Source organism: Rhea americana, unplaced genomic scaffold (assembly GCF_003343005.1).
Source record: "Rhea americana isolate MKP2758 unplaced genomic scaffold, rheAme1 scaffold_428, whole genome shotgun sequence".
NCBI lineage: Eukaryota > Metazoa > Chordata > Aves > Rheiformes > Rheidae > Rhea > Rhea americana.
The window spans coordinates 174,341-193,266 of NW_028186566.1; the positions used below are offsets into that span (position 1 = coordinate 174,341).

General features: G+C 47.9%; 2 protein-coding genes across 2 annotated transcripts; one reads left to right on the forward strand and one right to left on the reverse strand.

The window, feature by feature from the left end:
• Positions 1-4,916: 4,916 nt before the first annotated feature.
• Positions 4,917-11,276, reverse strand: DDX49 (DEAD-box helicase 49). Its single transcript, XM_085315349.1, has 13 exons — positions 11,138-11,276; positions 10,891-11,014; positions 10,705-10,790; positions 10,132-10,253; positions 9,844-10,031; positions 9,559-9,699; positions 8,924-8,999; positions 8,725-8,801; positions 8,114-8,211; positions 7,689-7,763; positions 6,980-7,068; positions 6,480-6,551; positions 4,917-6,194 (listed from the first exon to the last, which is right to left on the reverse strand). The coding sequence occupies exons 1-13, from the start codon at positions 11,250-11,252 to the stop codon at positions 6,018-6,020; spliced, it is 1,440 nt and encodes a 479-aa protein (XP_085171475.1). The 5' UTR covers positions 11,253-11,276; the 3' UTR covers positions 4,917-6,017.
• Positions 11,277-11,463: 187 nt separating this feature from the next.
• On the forward strand, positions 11,464-16,938 carry COPE (coat protein complex I subunit epsilon). Its single transcript, XM_085315350.1, has 10 exons — positions 11,464-11,611; positions 11,913-11,975; positions 12,391-12,491; positions 12,702-12,854; positions 13,326-13,379; positions 13,905-13,986; positions 15,027-15,182; positions 15,462-15,530; positions 16,008-16,082; positions 16,585-16,938. The coding sequence occupies exons 1-10, from the start codon at positions 11,486-11,488 to the stop codon at positions 16,630-16,632; spliced, it is 927 nt and encodes a 308-aa protein (XP_085171476.1). The 5' UTR covers positions 11,464-11,485; the 3' UTR covers positions 16,633-16,938.
• Positions 16,939-18,926: the final 1,988 nt, after the last annotated feature.

Consider the following 18,926-nt stretch of genomic DNA (forward strand, 5'->3'; position numbering starts at 1 on the left):
TGAATGAAGTTCACAGTCTCCTTTCCCATAGTAATTTATTATTGTTGTTAGATTGTGGTGTGTAAAGGCAGTTTCTGCGCTGAGGGAAAAGAGCATGAGCTACAGCAGTAACCACCTCTGCCCAAGATCCTGCCTCATCCATCAGCTTCCCTCCACCCTACCAAAAAGCAGCAGCTGGAATAAGGCTGGAAATGAGACACTTGTGGTAAGAGCGAGCAACRCTCCAGACACAAGAGATGTGGCGGCTCCAGCAACAGGTAATCCAAAGGAGCAACACTTGCAAGCTCCATCCAGCTCACAGTTGAAGCACAGTTCACAGCCACTCAGCTCCCCAGGGACTGCTGACTCCAAGCCTGGGAAGTGAGAATCAAAGATACCAAATTCATTTGCCTCAGATGCCACTGTCAAATGTCAATTCTAGCTGTAGGAAGTTTCCATGTGGAAGGTGTCAGGGCATTAGCATTATCTCTGTGCCCACAGGAGAMGGCTCTGCAGTCTGCAGAACCAGCTGTTCCAGGGAAATATGTCMCCTCTGCAGGTCGCCAGGACTTTACAGGCTGCCACAAATGGGAATTGTCAGCGCTTTCTGAAGCAGCCCATGCCGTAGTCCGCATGCACATGACACTGTGTGCGCCAGAGAGAACAGGGCAGCCTCTCTGCTTTACCACTAGTGGTTCACCTCGTTATTAGCTTATTTCTCCCAAGGGCTAGTAGAACAACAAGTGAGAGAGGTTGCTATATCAAGGCTRTGCCTTCTGTTTCCATCAATGCTGGGCTAACAGAGTTTCAAAGCACAGCAGGCAACAGACAGAAAAAGGCATGCGGGAGAAACGTCGTTTCACGCTACTGGTTGGAGAGATTAATGCCCTGACGGAGGTACGGACTGATGAAGACAATGACCAAATGTAGAGATTGGTGGCATCAGTGCCACATCTCCTGCGCTCTCAACAGGGGAGCAGCATGGCATGTGATGTTTGTGCTCAGGGTTGCAAGAATGACCCTGTGAAATACCTTATGCTATAACAGAAAGACTCTATGAAATACCTTATGCTATAACAAGCTCAGATCTTGGCATGTATAAAAGAAGGAATTGGATGGGAGTAGCCTATGGTTTGTTTTACTAGTGTGAAAATCAAGCCCAGTAGCTCCAGTCTCCACTCACATGACACTTGCACAAAGCTGCTTGACTCAATGAGCAAACTGGAGAGAWGAGGACAAGCTGCTGCAGCAGGTTAGTGCTGCACTTGTTGCTTCTCTTTGCAAGACCAAGGCAGAGTTTCCTACTCCTCAACAACCGCTGCCCCCCCCAGAGGTGACAGGAATCAAGAGCAAGTCACGTAGGGGCATGTTCCCAGGGGAGAGCTGCTGCAAAGAGTGAGAGAGAGGTATGAATTAAACAGACCCAGGAGGCAGATTTTCTTAGCATGAAAGGAAAAAAAGAAAAAATCCCCAACATTTCTTYCCTCTCTCCCTTTTTGGGGTCCTGACATTGGTAGCGAGGAAAAGGGGATGGGGAGGTTACAACATCAGCCACCTCATACCTAGAGTAAAGACACACATGTCCAGACAGCTGCAGACAAGCCRTTAATGAGGGTGTGCCACAGACAAGAAGCTTAATTAATCAGCAAAAACTGGCAGGAAAGAGGCTTAAGGTGCAGCAGGAGAAGTGGTGGTTCAACAAAGAACCTGCAAGAAGCTGGGAAGAGCGCTCTAGAACAGAGAGGAAGCCAAAGCGACGCTGGAGTATTGCAGGGATACAGGATCGGCCCTGCCCTGCCACGGTCACGGGTGATGCTGTTAACAGAGGCACTAATCAACCCTACAAGTGAAGGGAAAACACTGACACTTGGAGCCCTAACGCAGGAGGATCCGCCTGACAGCAGCATCCATCTGGGGCCTGCCTGTCGGGGGGATGAAAGGCTCAGGCCCAGGGCAGCCCTGCCCCTGCACTGTCTCCCTGCTTTCTCAGATGGGATCTTCAACATCCAGCTGYCCAGCCAAGAGGCCCTGTGCCGCGTTTCCTCCCGAACAAGGACGAGAGCCAGCAGCGAGGGCGTCCAGAGCATACAAGCTGCCATCTACCGGCTAACCAGGCAGCGGGGGACCCCAGGACTGCATGCAAGCTGCCCCGGGAGAAAGGCTTAGCRGGGAAAAGGTTCTTCCTGGTAGGAAAGCTTGTTAAGCAGATTTTTAAGGCTTTCAAAATAGCTAAGCTTGTGTTTACAAAGAACATGCAAAGGTAAAAGAGCAGCTGACACAATGCTGGCTGCACCAGCAAGGCATCAGGACAGCATGGAGAACTCGCATGGAAGTACGACCGCGTTAAATACACACAGAGCTGGTGCCCGTGCACCAATTGCCACCCCTGATCCCTCACCGCCTGTGAGGGCAATGCAAGGGCAGCAAATCCTGCCTGGTGCAGGAGCAGGAAAGCCTGGGCTGACCTGAGCAGTGTCAGGCTAAGGCTGCATCCAGACAGCAGACTGGGAGAGATCTTGGATCTACTGTTCTGGCAGGTTCCTAGCCAGAGCGGGTATTTTGAGGGGGGAGCCAAAAACGGCTGCACCTACAGCCAGCAGCAGCAAAGCTAGAATATGGGCTCCAGTGCAGCTCTGCTGTCTCATCACAGATAAATCACAGCCCAAAGCTTCTCCTAGACTGTTTCACTGCAGCTGCCTTCTCCTTGCCACAGAGATCAGGGGCTTTCCTGGCTGATGCAGTATCCAGTCTGTATGAAGGAGTGCCAGCTCCTGAAGGTGACTGCTGCATTATCGAACCTGTTCCATACTTCCAAGTTTCCTTGCTCTGCAGAACTGCCAGAGTTGAGGATTTATCAAATTTATATYTCACCAAGGAGGATCCTAACCCTGCAGTTTAGAGGAGGCAGCATCTCTCCCCCAGCAAAACTTCTGAGAAGTCCTCAAAAATGTGTCCATTCCTCCCAAAGGAGTGCAGAGATGAGGGGACTGCTCCAGGAACAAGCAAATACTTCCCAAAACGTGCACAGAAACAGCTAGTCTTGGTGTACGGCTACCAGCTGATCAGCGTAAAGACCAGGCAGAACACCCAAGGTGGGAGTCAGAGGAGCTCGGAGCAAGCAGGGCTGGGCAGTGGTTTCAYGTCCAGGGGCAGAGGATCAGGAGGGTTGGCACAGGTGTCYGGTGCACAGCAGGACTGTCCCCTCRCGCACACCCTGGCACAGCCCCCTTGACAGCAGCGCGCTTGGCAGCGGCGCRCAGCTGGGTGAGAGAGGAGGCAGCATCAGAGATGCTGAATCGGAAAGGGTTTCCATAGCAACCCAGTCAGGGAAACCCTCCCAGAGCTCCGTCTGTCCTTCAGGGAGACCGGTCTGGAGAGGAGAGAACGGAGCGGGCAGAGCACGTGGAAGGCACACGGCGAGAAGCAGTGCAACAGGGCAAGAGGGAACGGGCACGGCTCAGACGCACTCGGACACAGCAGGGCGTTAAAAGGGGTCCGTTYTCAGACCTCCTCTTACACCGCCCTAACCGAAGCGTGCGAGCACCTGCCTGCGGGACTGGCACGCAAATCCACAGCCCGCACACAGCGGAGGAGGGCTTTGAGRCTACCAGGACACAGATTTGGGAGGCTCTGTGCTCCTGGATTTTGCCAGCAAGCCTGTGATGAGAAACAAGTCCTTAAATTCATAGGAGAATCCCARAAGTTTGTGATAATGTTTGGAAACCCCAGGCTGGAACATCCTACTTGGAGGATAGTACTGACAGCACATACAGAAATACCACTGGATGTCCTTTGGCCCTGGGCAAGATGTAAATTCCCCTAATCTGGGAATGAAAGACACCTTTCTATGTCTCAATTATCACAGCAACCTCATTTCRTACTTGGCCACTCCCAAAACTGATTATCTGAAGCAGGAACAGCTTGTCAAGCCTTCAGAGAGCTCTTACTTCCAGCACGTGTCCTACCCTCACAGAGGCAGATGCTCAGGGAAGACAAGGAATGTATTAAAAGGAATTTTGAATAAAGCTTCAAGACAAGAGCCTTGATCAAACTCTACACGTCACATTGTGCTGGAAGATGAACAGAGAAACCCCCACCATGCTGAAGCAGAGACTTCAGACAGCARGCTAAGAAGTGTTTGTAAGACGGGGGGAAACAACTGACACTCAAAGACAGTACCAATCCCTCTTCAGAAAGGCGAGAGCTGCCTGTCCCAGCGAGCACGTCTCTTTAATCTGCAGCTAACAGTCTTACTCCACAAATTAGCATGTACGTAGCTGTATAAGCATTTAGTATTCAGATAGCATCCATCTGGTACAAACCTATTCRCTGCTGCAGCAGCTGCCACCAGTGTCAGAGAGCCGTGCTACAAGGCAGGCTCTTGTGTGCTTTTCCTTCCCAGAGGGCACCCAAGGGGACAAAGTGATAAACACGGTTTGGGCATCTCCRAAACCCCATGCTGTATCACACTCATCTCATCCCACACCTGCTGCCAGGTAGCCAAAAAGACAGGTCCTGGCCAAGSCCGCAGTAGCGCTGAGCTCCTGCATGGCCTGAACGCACTGTGAGGCCTGGCTATTCACGGCTGCAGGAAGATCTTCCCTGAGGGAAACACTGGCTTTCCTTTKCAAGACCTGTGCACAGACCATGCTTTAAGGCAGCCAAAGGCACTGSGGGGACCATATGCTCCCAGGAAAGAAGCTGTGCTCAGGTTGGAATAAAAGACTGCCAGAAGCTTTCCACGGCAGATAGACAGCACCAGGATATAGAACACCCACAACAAGCCGAGTCCTTGTCCAACTGATTTCCTGAAACAAAACTGAAGGTTTCCCATTTTATCTCTAAGCTGTTTCCCTACATGAGGTACTGTTCATTCCCCYGAGAACCCATGACAATGCCTCCGTGTTAGCAGGCGTTAGAGAAGGTCAAACATCCTGTCACCTGTTGCAGTAAGTATTTATTTGGGGCCCGACCACAGAAACTATTCTTGTAAACCAGAGAACAGAAATAACAGTTCCTCAAACATTAAGGCRCTCATGACAAGACTTGACATCAGAACAGAGCTGGCCAAAACATGTGGCCTGAGCCTGCTCTGGGATTCGAGGCTCTGTGGGGAAGTACTTTTATGCTAAATGATTCTCAGAAGAGCTCAACACACTCTGGCCAGCCTCCTGTTCCAAATATACATGATGCAAATCTGTGCCGGGAGGCCCAGAAGCATACAGAGCAGACTCAAACAGAAACCATTCTGATTACTCTTGGATGGTACAAAAAACAGGGGAGCCCCTCACGGGCTTTTCACTTTCTGCACCAGAAGGGGTCTTTGAACTGACTGATCACTTGGGAAAGCAGGATCAGATCTAAAGTCCCCAGCAGCCCACRAGGATGCCCATGGGGCCCTGAAGGAAGCCATGACTCTGCTACCCACGCTGATCAGCAGTGCTGGAGTCCAAATTGAGGCAGAAAATCAGAGGCAAGGGTGCCACACAAATGCATAAAGCAGCATTATCACAAGAAGGCCCCCAGGTCCAACCTCCCAGTGAGTTCCAGGAAATTTCCTCTCAGAAGACCCTGGACTCTGTCAGGCCAAGGGGCTGAGCTCATCTTGTCACAGTGCTTTTAGACTCTGGCTCAGGGGAGAATCTGTTGATATAAACAAGAGTGGAAAGCACCATCCTTTGAAAGGGAAAGAGCAACGACTGAATGAAAAGAGAGAATCCTTATTTCCCTTTGCCTCAACAACAATCTGAGTCTGGCTCTCCTTTCCTTGGGGAAGGMATGTGCTTTTGAAGGACATTCTTCCAGGAGACAGATCCAGCCTTTCAGGATGGGCTCAAGCAACCAGCTTTGTGCAGGAAGGAAAAGTAATGGAGATGGTTTTTCAGGAGGTCTCATCCTCCCTCACCCGTACTCTCCAACACTGATTCATCAGAATTAAAACCCATTAGGTCCCAGTATCCCYAGAGCAGGGGCAATGTCAGGGTGGTCAGAGCCAACCCACAGGGCTCCCAAGCTCCCTGTGAGGAGGCCAAAGCAGATTATTTCTCTTCCTTAGTACACAGTCTGTTCTGCCGCTCTATCCTCTTCTGTAGTTTCTTCTTCAGTTGCAGTTGCTTTTTCTCCTCCAATGTTTGCTGGATCTTCTCACGGAATTGCTTGTTCTTCTTCTTGATCTTGGCAAGTTCTGCCTTCCTTTTTGCCTCCAGATCTGGATCCTGCAATGGCAAATACCAGGAGATTTGTCATAAGCATAGGCACGGTGCCAGCCCCTTGCCTTTGCCAGGTGCCCATTCTGCTTGCTAGGCAATGACCAAGTAGGCTGTAGAAGTCAGACTCTAATCCAATCTTTTCCCATACCAGCCACCCTTTCAGATAAGCTTCACCACCAACAGGGAGGCAGACAAACTTCAGCAGCAAAGAAAGAACTGCCATTCCTTCTCCATGTCAATGGTGTTATACCAGCTACTGATCAAAGCAGTTTATATAGCAGCAACTCTCACCTTCCCTTCAAGGATCATTTGTTTCCGCTTATTTATTTCTTTCTTTTCATCAAAATCCATCCCCTCCAGTTTCTGTCAAAGTAAAAATACAGCAGGTCAATCAGTAATGAAGCACTAGGTCTGACACGGAAAAGCAGTACCACTCTAAGGAGTCAGCAGAGCCTCCTTAGTTTTCACACACACCGTTGGCAGCCTGCAGCCCCTCTCCCCAAAGTATCAGCCTCCAGCCCCAACACTCAGCAGCACAGAAATGCTACAGAAATGTGCAGTAATAGAACAAACCCTCTGCTCAGGAACATTTTTTTTAAAGGAAAAAAAAAAGCCTACATACATTCAAGTGCCTCAACTAGAAAAAGGTACAAAAACTCTCATCTGTGTGCTCAAGAAAAAAGGCTGCATATCCAGAGCCACATATTAGACTGTGACAAATCTCATGGTTACACCAAGCTACCCAAAGTTTCCAGTCCTCCGAACAAAGGGGCTTATGTTTGCATACTTACTATTTCACACTCCCTCCTGGTGATGTACACCTGGGTGAGGATGTCAAGCACAAAGCGCTCCTCCACAGAGAACTCCTGCAGCTTCAGCTCTAGATCAGGTCAAGACATTTACAGAACATGGTTTGTTACAAAATGCAGCATCAAATTCTCAACTAGTGAAAATCTCGACTAGTGAAAGTTTCACCAACTGTCAGTGGAATTGTTGCTGTTTGCTTTGATCATTATGACTTTGGCAGTCCTACAACACAGGATTAAATTCTCCCCTCTACCCACGATTCCCTATAGCACAAGAGGTTGCCTTTATTAGGTCTACTTCCAAACACAAAGGAAACCTGAATCTGTGCAAAGACAGCCTTCTTTCCGTACACTTCATACACGGCACTGAGTCAGGAAGAAAGGAAAGGAGGAGTTGGCTGCTCTAAGAAAAATATTACAGAGCAAGCTCTACAGACTGTTTCCCCTCCACCAGAAATAGCAGAAAGAGAAACATGCTTATGTCTGGCACACACAACAGCAAACTCAAAGCTCGCAGATTCAAGTGCTTCTGCTCTTTTCCAAGCCTTGGCCACACRATCAGGAAATACAGGCTGTTTTTATGCTAGTGTTCCAGATCATATACCCTGCCCTGTGAAATTAGGGCTGCAATACCACCAGTACAGAGGAGCATGCATCATCCCACGTGTTAGCAACATTAATGCTCTCCACTTACTGATTTCATCCTCAATAGCATGTACCAGATGGATGTCGTACTGCGTCACCATTGTAATAGCTATTCCGTGCCGACCTGGAGGATGRAAACACAGTAATATATGAACCTTGACAAGCAGAGAAAAATGAAGCCTAATCCGTGCCAGATTCCATCCACCCCTGTGTGTCAGCCTGGCACGTTATGGTGACGGGGTTCTCTGAAGAAGGACCTTTACTTGCTCTGCAAAATCAATTAGCTATTGGTGCAGATCAGACACAGCTCAAGGTGAACCATCAATGCAATCTCAGGGCAGGATACTGAGCCACTGATCTGAGTAGATCTGATGCTGACTGAAAAGACTGCACTGCAGCTGCTGCAAACCCTCCTCAATCCCAGTTCTAGCCAGCTGCAGTATTATCTTGTGGCACATGGTTTTCCCTGCTCACCCGCACGGGCTGTCCGGCCGACCCGGTGAATGTAGATTTTTGGCAAGCCTGGAGTATTGTGGTTGATGACAACTTGTACTGCAGGAATGTCTAAACCTCTGGGACACAGAAAAGAAAACAGARCAGAAGCTGAAAAACACCATTTTAGTACTCTACTCTCCCCAAGAGCCCAATATTTTCAGGAATATTGCTTTTATTAACTCAAGCTTATTCTAGGAAAAACCCTCTCCTYGCACTAATCTCCAACAACCACAAAACAGGATGGACTGCCATGCACGTTAGCCCGTAGCCTGACCAACTGCCTGCTGCTCCCTCCTAGACCCAGATGACAAGCCAAGCCTCACAGAAATCATTCTCCTGCTATAACACAAACACATGCTCCTGCTACAGCAAAACACAGCAGAATCAGAGCTATTTTGTATACAAATGAGCTCCAAAATACATCTTGAAAATATTCCATAATCAAAGGGAACAACCCTATCCTACCCAAGTAGTGATTAGAAGGAATTTATAACTCCCCTCTTGCTAAACCCACCCTAACCTCCACAGTGATTCTGGTGCTTAAAAAACAGGCTTAAGACCTTTAGTAACACAGAACAATTTTCCAATACCTGGCAGCAACATCAGTGGCAATGAGAATCCTAAAGATGCTGGATTTGAACTTTGCTAAAGCCGCAAACCGCTGCCGCTGTAAAGGTAAAGTCGAGATTAGAGATATTGCGATCCTCAGGAGCTGCGTGCCCTGGACAGACGTCTGGCTCAGGGATGCAGCTATAAGCACCCATCTCCCAGACCTGCCCTGTCACTCACCTGTTTCATCATGGAATGCAGAGCTACAGAAGGGAAGTTGAACTTCCTAAGCATCATGTTCAAGACTTGGCAGTCCCTTAAGGCAAAAATACATTTCCCTGTTATGTTCTGTGCCTTCAAAAGTAGATGGATCAGAACAGAGGCTGGGGTTCCTCCAGAATCTCTCACAGTACAATCACCACAGTGTAGTTAGTTACCGAAGCATTCTGACAGAGGTGAGGAACAGGACACTCACTCTACACTCAGCACCCACTCACCCCTAAGACAGTGACTGGATCCCTGTATGTATCCAGGGGAATGTCACCAGCACCACACGTAACCCCCTGGAACTAAAATTCTAAAGAAAGAGAATGGTATGGAAGAGCAGACAGTGCTATTTTCCCCATCCCTTTTCCAGTATCCATCAGCACAAGCAAGGGAAGATCAAGGGAGGCAAAGCAGCTTGACMCTCTGGGGAGTTACATTTCCAGACACTCCTTCACCCCGTTTGCCTGAAAGAAAAAGTGTTCATCCACCAAATTTCAGCACTGAATAAGGAAACAATCGCCATCCCAGACTAACAAACAATAAACGTTAATTAGAAACGCAAAGGCACATCTACAGTAAGAGCAATCACAAGGAGCAACTTGACTCACTTGCAGGTTTTGGTAAAGACAATAATAGACCAGTCTTCATGCTCATCCTGAAAGGTCTGGATTAAATGGACAAGGTACGCRTCCTTGACTGTCTCTGGCACAAGCAAGTAGCGCTGGTCCAACTCATCCACTGTCCGCACCCTGCACAAAGGGGAAGACAAGGCACCAAAAAAGCACAGGTTTGACAAGCAAAGAWGAAACGTGAGAGAGACAAAAGACAGTTAGGAAACAAGGTATCAGAGAGGAAGGATGATCCCACACGCAGCAGAGCAAGTGAAGACTTACTCTGACAAAGCCTCCCAGAAGAAAGGCTCGTTTGTGGCAAGACTCTTCAGCTCATTCAGTGTATCAGTTAGTGTGGCACTGAAAAGCAATGTTTGTCTGCGTGCTGGAACAGCTGCTAGAATCACCTCCAGGTCCTCAGTGAAGTCAGTACATTCCTGCTCCAGTAGCCGGTCAGCCTCATCCAAAACCTAGGCACACCCAAAGATAACCAAAGAGCAGATTGTTTGCACTCACACCTGTGGAGATAGGAACCTGAAAAGCAGAAAGAAAACTGAAAAGCTGCCTTACCAAGAACTTTATCTTTTTAAGGCTGAAAGTGTTGGAACTGCGGAGGTGATCTGCCAACCTGCCAGGTGTAGCAATGACAACATGGGGTTTACGGGAGAGCTCCAGWGCCTGGGCCACCATGTCTGAAACCAGAGCCACAAAGCCAGGTTATGGGCAGCTGAATATGGACCCTACATAACATTTAGTCTGTAAGATTGGAAAACACAACACTTCTAATTTCTGCTACCCTCACACAGCCTTAGGCACAGGATAACAGCTTCACAGCAAGAAAAAAAAATGCATGTAAGTACTGCATCCTTGCTACAAAAACAGCTGCTCACATTTAGGGGAACACTCCCAGTTTAGAGATAAATTGCACACGACTCTACCCATAGGAACAAAAAGACAGCAAAACTCTCTAACACCGATTATATATCCCCATCTAGCTGCGGCGGGGAACAGGCAGCCAAAAGGGAGGCTCTTTCTAACGCACTTCAGAGAGTTTTGCCCCCAGTTGCTCACCCGCAGTTTTATTCTCTACCAGCCCGACCTGTGCCGGAGCTAGAGGGGACCAGCCAAGGCAGCGCCACTCACCCAGGCCGCCCACCACGACGCAGTCCTTCAAGCCGAGGGGCTTCCCCAGGACGCGGAACTGCTCGGCGATCTGGTAGGCCAGCTCCCTGCCGGGGTGGGGGGAGAGGAGAGAGAGCGAGAGAGAGCTCAGGCGCGGCCGGGCGGGGGGCGGCCCCGCGGGCCGGCGCTCCCCAGGGCCCCTCGCACCTCGTGGGCGTCAGCACCAGGCAGAAGATGCCGTAGGGGTCCTCGGAGAGCGCCTGCAGCACGGGCAGCACGAAGGCCGCTGTCTTCCCGCTGCCGGTCTTGGCGCAGCCCAGGCAGTCGCGACCTGTGAGGGAGGTGGAGGCACACGGGCCCTTAACGGTCGCCGGCAGCCGTTAACGGTCGCCGGCAGCCGTTAACGGTCGCCGGCAGCCGTTAACGGCCGGCGAGCGGCGGCGGCCGCACTCACCCTGCAGCACGGGCGGGATGCAGGCGGCCTGCACGGGCGTGGGCCGGCTCAGCCCCACCTGCCGCGCCTGCTCCGCCAGCCACGGCGCCAGCCCCAGCTCCCGGAACGCCGCCATGGCCGCGCCGCCGCCGCCGCCGCCGCGTCGCGCGTCACCGCGCGTCACCGCCCTGCCCGGCCGCCTCATTGGCTGCCACCTCTCGGCTACTCACTTCCGGCGCCCGCGCGGGCGTCATCCTCTCTTGGCGCGCCCATTGGCTGGGGGTGCGGAGCGGCGCGGCGCGGCGACCCCGGCTCCCGGCAGCCCTCGCGGCCCAGCTGCTTCCGGAGACGTGTCTGAGGGGAGGGGAAATGGCGGCCGGGGCGGGCGCGGGCCCCGCCGGCCAGGGCGGCGACGCGGACGAGCTCTTCGACGTGAAGAACAATTTCTACATCGGCGCCTACCAGGCCGCTATCAACGAGGCGCAGCGGGTCAAGGTAGGCGCGCAAGAAGGGGGCCCCGGCGCTGGTTCCCCCCCCCGCCCCGGTCCCTCTCCCTGGGGCCGGCCTCCCCTCAGCCGCAGCGCCGGCTCCTCCGGGCCCCCTCCKCCCCACACCTCGCCCCCGGCTCTCTGCGGTGCCGCTGAGGCCGGTGGCGCTCCGGGAATGGGGGTGCGCAGGAGGACTCGTCCCGCGGCGCAGCGTGGCCTGGGGGTCGCGCGCCTGGGGCTGCGCTGCTCTGGGCTCGGGCTGTGGCTGCGCGGGTTGCTGAGAAACGTCTTTCTTGTCGTCTCTTCAGCCGTCTAATCCGGAGAAGGAGGTGGAGAGGGATGTTTTCTTATTCCGAGCCTACATCGCCCAGGTGAGGTTTGAAGTGCGGCGTGTGCAGCAGCTGAGCCTGACTGTGGGGCTGGAATTGGGAACTTGTGAACCTGAGTCGTTCAAATTCACTGTCCTGCTGTTTGTGCTAACTGCTCCTTCGCTTTTGGGATGTAACGACTTCGCTAATAGTAGCRCAGTTATGAATGTGTCGTGTCGTGTCTAGGGTAATTGTGACCTGAAGAGACCTCTCTGAGAGGCATTTGTTTTTAAAGAAAGTGTATAGGGGAAGTAGTCCTCTATAGGGTTTTAAAATCTGGCTGTGTTTGTGGAGTGTGATGGGAGACATAGAATCAAAAAGGAAAAGAAGAATCCTATTTTAAGGTTTCATAGAAYGAACTGTTCCTGCCTGTGTTCTTAAAATGAATGAATTCTAGTTTYTTCTTTGTCTTTAATAGAGAAAATATGGTGTTGTCTTGGATGAAATTAAAGCTAATGCTAGTCCTGAGCTCCAAGCAGTAAGGATGTTTGCTGAATATCTTTCAAATGAGAGTCAAAGGTAAGTCTGATAATAAGTTATAATACTCAAATGTTATCTGTCAGGAAATACGTTTCCGTATTGGAAGTTTCTAATGAAGTGTGATCTGTTTGTGGTATTTGCTGTCTGTGGTTCTGCAGTGAATCTCAAAAAAGTAAAACTTTAGGGGATGGAATCTTTCTGCATTGTTTAGCAAGAACACTTTCAAGTTCTTACTGCTGTTCTTCACAGGGATGCAATTGTCGCTGATTTGGACAAAAAAATGGCAAAAAGTGTTGATATAGCTAATACTACTTTCTTGCTGATGGCTGCTTCCATCTATTTCCATGACAAAAATCCCGATGCCGCTTTGCGCACACTGCATCAAGGGGAAAGCTTGGAATGGTAAGYGTAACTCAATATGGCATCATCGAGGTGCATGTTAGCAAACTCTGTTGTCTAAGAAGAGTTGCAGTAGAAGTGGCAGAGGTCTGGCTTGTCTCTAAAAAGCTTTGAAATTATTAAAAAACTCTTTTGAGGATTGCCTATAAGGAATAAGTGACTTGGTGTTTGTCCTGTAATATAAAGTATATTGTTGGCTCATGAAACTTAAGAATCTGATTTATTGAACAGTGTGTGTTTGTGGTTGTTGAAATGAGCATTATGGCATTACAGCAACAGAAGTATTTTGGAGCTAGGACCAAGCTTCCCTGTTCTGTGTCCCACTGGTTGTTCTCCYTGCTTTACTGGTTTTCTACTGCAGGGAGACTTTTGTCTGCTAATATGTTTATCTGCTATGCAGCCAGTTTCCAAGCAGAGTGTAGGGAGCAGTAAAACGTGCAGTTGTGAAAATCAGTTTGCTTTTGTTCCTTACAGCATGGCAATGATGATACAGATTCTGCTGAAACTTGACAGGCTTGATCTAGCCCGGTAAGTTTGCCCCTTGCATGCACTCCTTTGATTCTGAACAGTGTTCTTGCAGTGGGTTTAAAATTTTCTTTTTTTTTAAAAAAAAAAAAGTCTTTGATAAGAGAATTTTGATCGCCTAGCAGTGCTTTAACACATGCAATGGGCAGAAGAAGCTGTGTTCTGTGGGTATGGGTGTGCTGTGCAAGTTTCTTGTTCTTCATGGTGCAAGAGCTTTGGACATGATACAGCTGGATACAGCTAAAGGAACAAACTGTCTTCTAGGCTTAATCTCACCTTTGCTGGATTTGAATCTCCAGTCCTGGATTATTGGCTTCCGAGACAGAAGTTAAACGGGGAGGGAGCACTCTTCCACAGGCTGTTGTTTCAGCAAAATATAAAAGCTTTGTGCCACATTACCAGGTTGCTGTGGCTGTTGTGCTATAGAGATAGAAGAGTTGACAGAGGAARCTACAGCCTTTGTATCTGAAAGAACTCTAGAGGGCACATTGTCTTTCTGTTACCTGCCTTCTGCTTTTGCTTCTGCAGCAAGGAACTTAAGAAGATGCAGGAGCAAGATGAAGATGCAACTCTTACTCAGCTGGCTACTGCCTGGGTGAACCTAGCCRTAGTGAGTATCTTCAGGAGGGATCCCTAGTGTGCAACACCTGAGGAAACATTGTCCAAAATTATAGCGCTGACCCGAGACTCCCTGTTGTGTTCATGTTTGCTTTCAGAAAAGCGTGTGGTTTGGAGGTGGGGGGATTGGGGAGTGGTTTGCTTTGGTTTTTGAGGAGGGGTAGAAATTCTTGATTTCTCCTGGTCAATGTTACCATGAAATAAATGTATTTTTCCTTCAAATACCCAGATAATATTTGCCGCTGACTTTGCGGGCTRCCTGGTTGTTTTGACTCTTGGTCTTCTCGTACATGCTGCTTAGCCTTTACCTCACATAGGGAGGAGCTAAGCTACAGTTATTTAACTCATAAAATATCATAACGTAAAATGGAAAGCTGCTGCGTGACTAGCATCCAGGCCTTGCAATTAAACTCTGAACAAAAATGTAATTCTCTGCTCRTAACAGACTGTCTTCAAGCATATTTGTGACTCTAGGAAGAACAGAACAGCCCTAGCTAAACTCGGTTTCAGTGAAATGAACTCGATAGAACTAGCTGCCGTGACTCCCTGCTTGCTGAGAAAAGGAAACCAGAGCTGAGGGCAAAGATATTTGGCACTATAAAATCTCTCATGCATAGTTCTTGCTTTACAATAGTGTATGACTATATTTTTCTTAAGATCTGACTTTTCAMTAAGGATCCCACACTCATGCAATCCATTGAAGCTGCTGCATGTAAAACCTTTCTGAAACTGGAACTTTCTGAAAAGCAAGGTGGCCATACATTCATTTAGTTATGAAATCTCATTTCATAATGCCTTATTACCTCAAGCATCTGAAGTGGTTCTTTTTTTTTAATGGAAACATGAATCTTCTGATCATTTAAGTGGTTTTTAATGTTTACTATTCTTGTATTTCTTTCATCTACAATCTTTTATAGTGATCTGCTGTGGTAAGGAGATCCCATGAATGCCAACAGCTGTTTTGGTTCAAGGATATACAGCTGCCTTAGCATTACRTAGCAGAACTGTAGCTAATTTGTCTCCTCTCTGCAGGGAGGTGAGAAGTTGCAAGATGCCTATTACATCTTCCAAGAGATGGCAGACAAATGCTCCTCCACCCTTCTCCTACTTAATGGACAAGCAGCCTGTTATATGGCTCAGGGCAAGTGGGATGATGCAGAGGGAGTACTTCAGGAGGCACTGGACAAGGTATTTTCTATTTTTGGAGGCAGATTAGCTTGAGTTCAAACACCTTTCATAGGCATATGGAGCGAAATAGCAAGGACTTTCACCATTCTGCTTCATGAAAGCATTGCTAAGGGTTGTCGCTGTTAATACCTACTTTTTMTTCTGCTTTGCCTTCTCCAGTAAAGTGAGTTATGAATTTGGAAGGTAAGATTGGCTTTCACTTGCAACACTGTGCAAGCTGTTACTGCTAATCACAGTAGAGGTAAGTCAGATGAATCAGATGATTATTTTTGTTTTCAGGACAGTGGCCATCCTGAGACCCTGATTAACTTTGTTGTCCTGTCACAGCACTTGGGCAAACCACCAGAGGTGAGGCTCATTTTATTGTTCTCAGCAAGCAGAGTGTGCTGAACTTGTTCCTATTGTGGAGGGCAGGCTGTATATTCCTAGTGCACTTGGTAGCTTTACTTAAGTTTTGAGATCTTACATGTTCTCATCAGGACTAGTATTAACAATTCTTTTTTCCCCCTGTGTTTTCAATATTCAGTAGTGTTTATGGAAGTACAGTTGTTGTATACTTGAGAGGAAAGCCTGGGTGAAAAACTAGCTCCTGAGTTCTGGGCCTGGTTTTCACTGACTGTTATCTTTGACTTGCTATTTAAGGTCTATTTTAAAGTGTGGAGTCTCCACAGGTCTTAATGTTCTTGCTTGGGACCATTAGCATTGAGAATATTAAGAAAATTAGATCCTTACTCCTGAAAATAAGTTCCCTGAAGTCTTGTTTTAAACTGTTGACTTTTCCTCGTCTTATCTTAATATTTAAATTTGTCTATCTCATCCCTTCAGGTAACAAATCGCTACTTGTCACAGTTGAAAGATGCACATAAAAACCATCCATTCATAAAGGAGTATCAGGCAAAGGTACTAGTCACTTTCTAATGTAAAAGCAGATTTATTGTGGGCTCGTACTATCTGATGGAGCAAGTGGATTCTTAAGTAAACATCATTACAATTCTGAGCAGGGCAAGTTGATGTTCTTTCTCAGATGTCATGAGAGGGAAATATTAGCCACATGTGAAACAAAGGAGTGATGTACCTAAAACCTAGTGACCTCTTGAAATAATAGGTCTGTGGTCTGGGTTCTTAGTCTGAGTCGGAAGTTTGTTACCATCAGATACGCTTAAATAGGAGGACATCCTTCTAAAACAGAATTTTGGAAGGAAACGGGGGAAGGATAATAGGGAAGAAGAAATGGAACAAATGGAAAAAAAAAAGAACAAATTGATATAGGCAATCTTGCTTCTTAAAATTGTTTATGCCTTAATGAGATGCGATTATATTCGGCTCAGTGGTAGTGCATGTCTCATTAAATTTACAGTTAAGTTCAAGATTTGTTCATTTTATTTTTGTTTTTGATTTGGAGGAGAATGATTTTGACCGGCTAGTCATGCAGTATGCCCCCAGTGCATGAGGAGAAGGGAAGGAGGCTGCGGATCTGCTCTACGGTACCTTGGGAACTGGGGGTGATGTGCAAAGCCTCTCTAGCAACATGGAAAACATTCCCTCTGCAAGTCGGTCTGGCTTATCTCAGCACGGTGGGGTCTTGCAATGCAGGGAGCCAATGCTAATCTTGTATATAACTTGTAGACACTTGAATTTGGTAGCTGAAAAGCCTGTGTTGTGACTTAGTTGGGTCCTGAACTCTGTTTAAAATACAGTGTGGATCAACAATATGCAACACTGTACCTTAAACATTCCTAATAAAACCTTTTCTGGATCTGTGTGGCCCTTAATTTGCATTCTGGCATTCAAATAATTCCCCTCTGATTGAGCGCTGCCATATGTATTGAGGATATACTTGTGGGAAGAGTATGAAGGTTAATTTTAAGTATCTGCCTTCAATACATGGGTGAATCCTGAGTTATGGCTGTTGTTTCAGTCTGACTGGTGACTCTTCTATTAACTTTGGTGTCCTCTATAGAAAGGATGCATGGCTGTAGGGGGATACTGCTGGTAAGAGGGGAAGTGTCCCCAAAATAGTATCARCCATGATCTTAAAGTGATAAAATCTAGTAGTTTGTGTTCTGGAAACAGGAAAACGTTAGATCTCCTTAACAAAGTACATCCTGCAATACATGTGAAAGTGCACTTGCCCCTGGTCACTTGCAAAAATTGTAACAGCTGTTGAACCTGGCATGTCCTGGAAGGTATGTGGTATGACATCATGTATTTTTTTTTTTTCTGTAGCTTTTGACTCCTGTACAGCAATTCAGACAACTGGCTATATTGAGCAATTGTGTTATGTGAGAAATGCAAAGAGCAGATGTCCAAGTGGAACCCTCAGTTGAGACCTTCTGAACTCAATATTATCTTTTGAATTTTGTTTGGGGAGGGGGAGAAGAGGGGTTTATACTACACTGTAAATGTGTCTAACTGGCGTTTCCTTTGTGCCCACCTCGGCTGTGATCGCTGTGAAAGGGCTCATTGTCTCTTTCCTTGGCTTGCTTAGCAAGCAGCTATTTCCAATGAGGGGTTATTCATGGTCCAGTCTTGAATGAATGTTTCCTTTGTGAAGCTGTCTGAGGGAGATGTGAAAGGGGCTTGTGTTTTCRGTGCAGCCATTACCCACTTGATGGGCCATGATAAATTGACTTAAAAATGTAAACAATAAAAGCAAGTGCCATAGTAGGAGCCAGGGCTGTCAATGTGAAAATAGGGGAACATGTTGTTCAGACCTCCAAGAGGAATGAGTTTGTGTTCTCTAATTGGTCTGGAACACCAGTGAGAAAAGATCTAGAGAACTTGAAGGCAAAATGGCTCTCCCCAAAGCAGCTGTGATCAGAGCAATGACTTTTAAGTGGCATAGAGCTCATTTATATCTTCTTTCTCCATCAAGCTGGTTCAAGTTACAGTTCCATAGATAGGCACTCATGAATAGGAAACCCATGTCTTTTGCTTTTCCCCTTTTCCCCCTTCTCTGTCCCTGCTGATCTCAGAGTTGCAATTCAGCTGATAGTTTTGGTGCTTTGGGGCACAACCGAACTCCATTTGCCCATCTGTGGTCAAAGTAATTTTAAAAATATAATGAAGTTTGTATTCTTAAGCCTTTCTCAGCTGGGATTACCCCTGTCTAAAGTATGTGCTTGCCTTYCCTCAGCCGCATCTCCTTATCCTAGAACCTTCTGCTGCTTATGTGGAGCAGGTGCAAACACTTAGCGATGAGGTTCAAGCAGAACACTCCTGATTTCTTTGCACTGAAACGCCTTGTTGGACCCTGTATRACAAGGGGTAAATTTTCCTGCTTTGCTGAGATCTCCAGGAGAGRGATCTGGAGGAGGTTTTTCTGTTTGCATATCAAACCCAGACATTTGATCAGTTGTGTGATGGGTTTTGAACATGCACAAGCTTCTGTTCCATCTCCGTGCTGGACAACGATGCCGGAGCTCTGCGGGCAATTCCCAGCCCTCGCGGCCACCCGAGGGCTGTACCTTGGCAGGCCCGGCTGTTTTCCACTGTTACAGCGTTAACTGTCTTCCTTTGATAGTGAAAGACTAGTTTTTGTTTCCAGTTCTCGCTGTTGGAGCGATTCCAGGCTATTGTCGTGGCTGATAGCGCAAGAGAGTAATTGCATTGTTCCGCGTTTAAGGAACTCCAGCCGAACTTCATCCTGCGAGCGGGTTTTTGCTGATTAACTGGCACCTAATTAGCTGATGCTCCGCCGGGCACGCCGCCTCCGCCGCAGGGGCGGGGGGCGCCGGGGGCGGC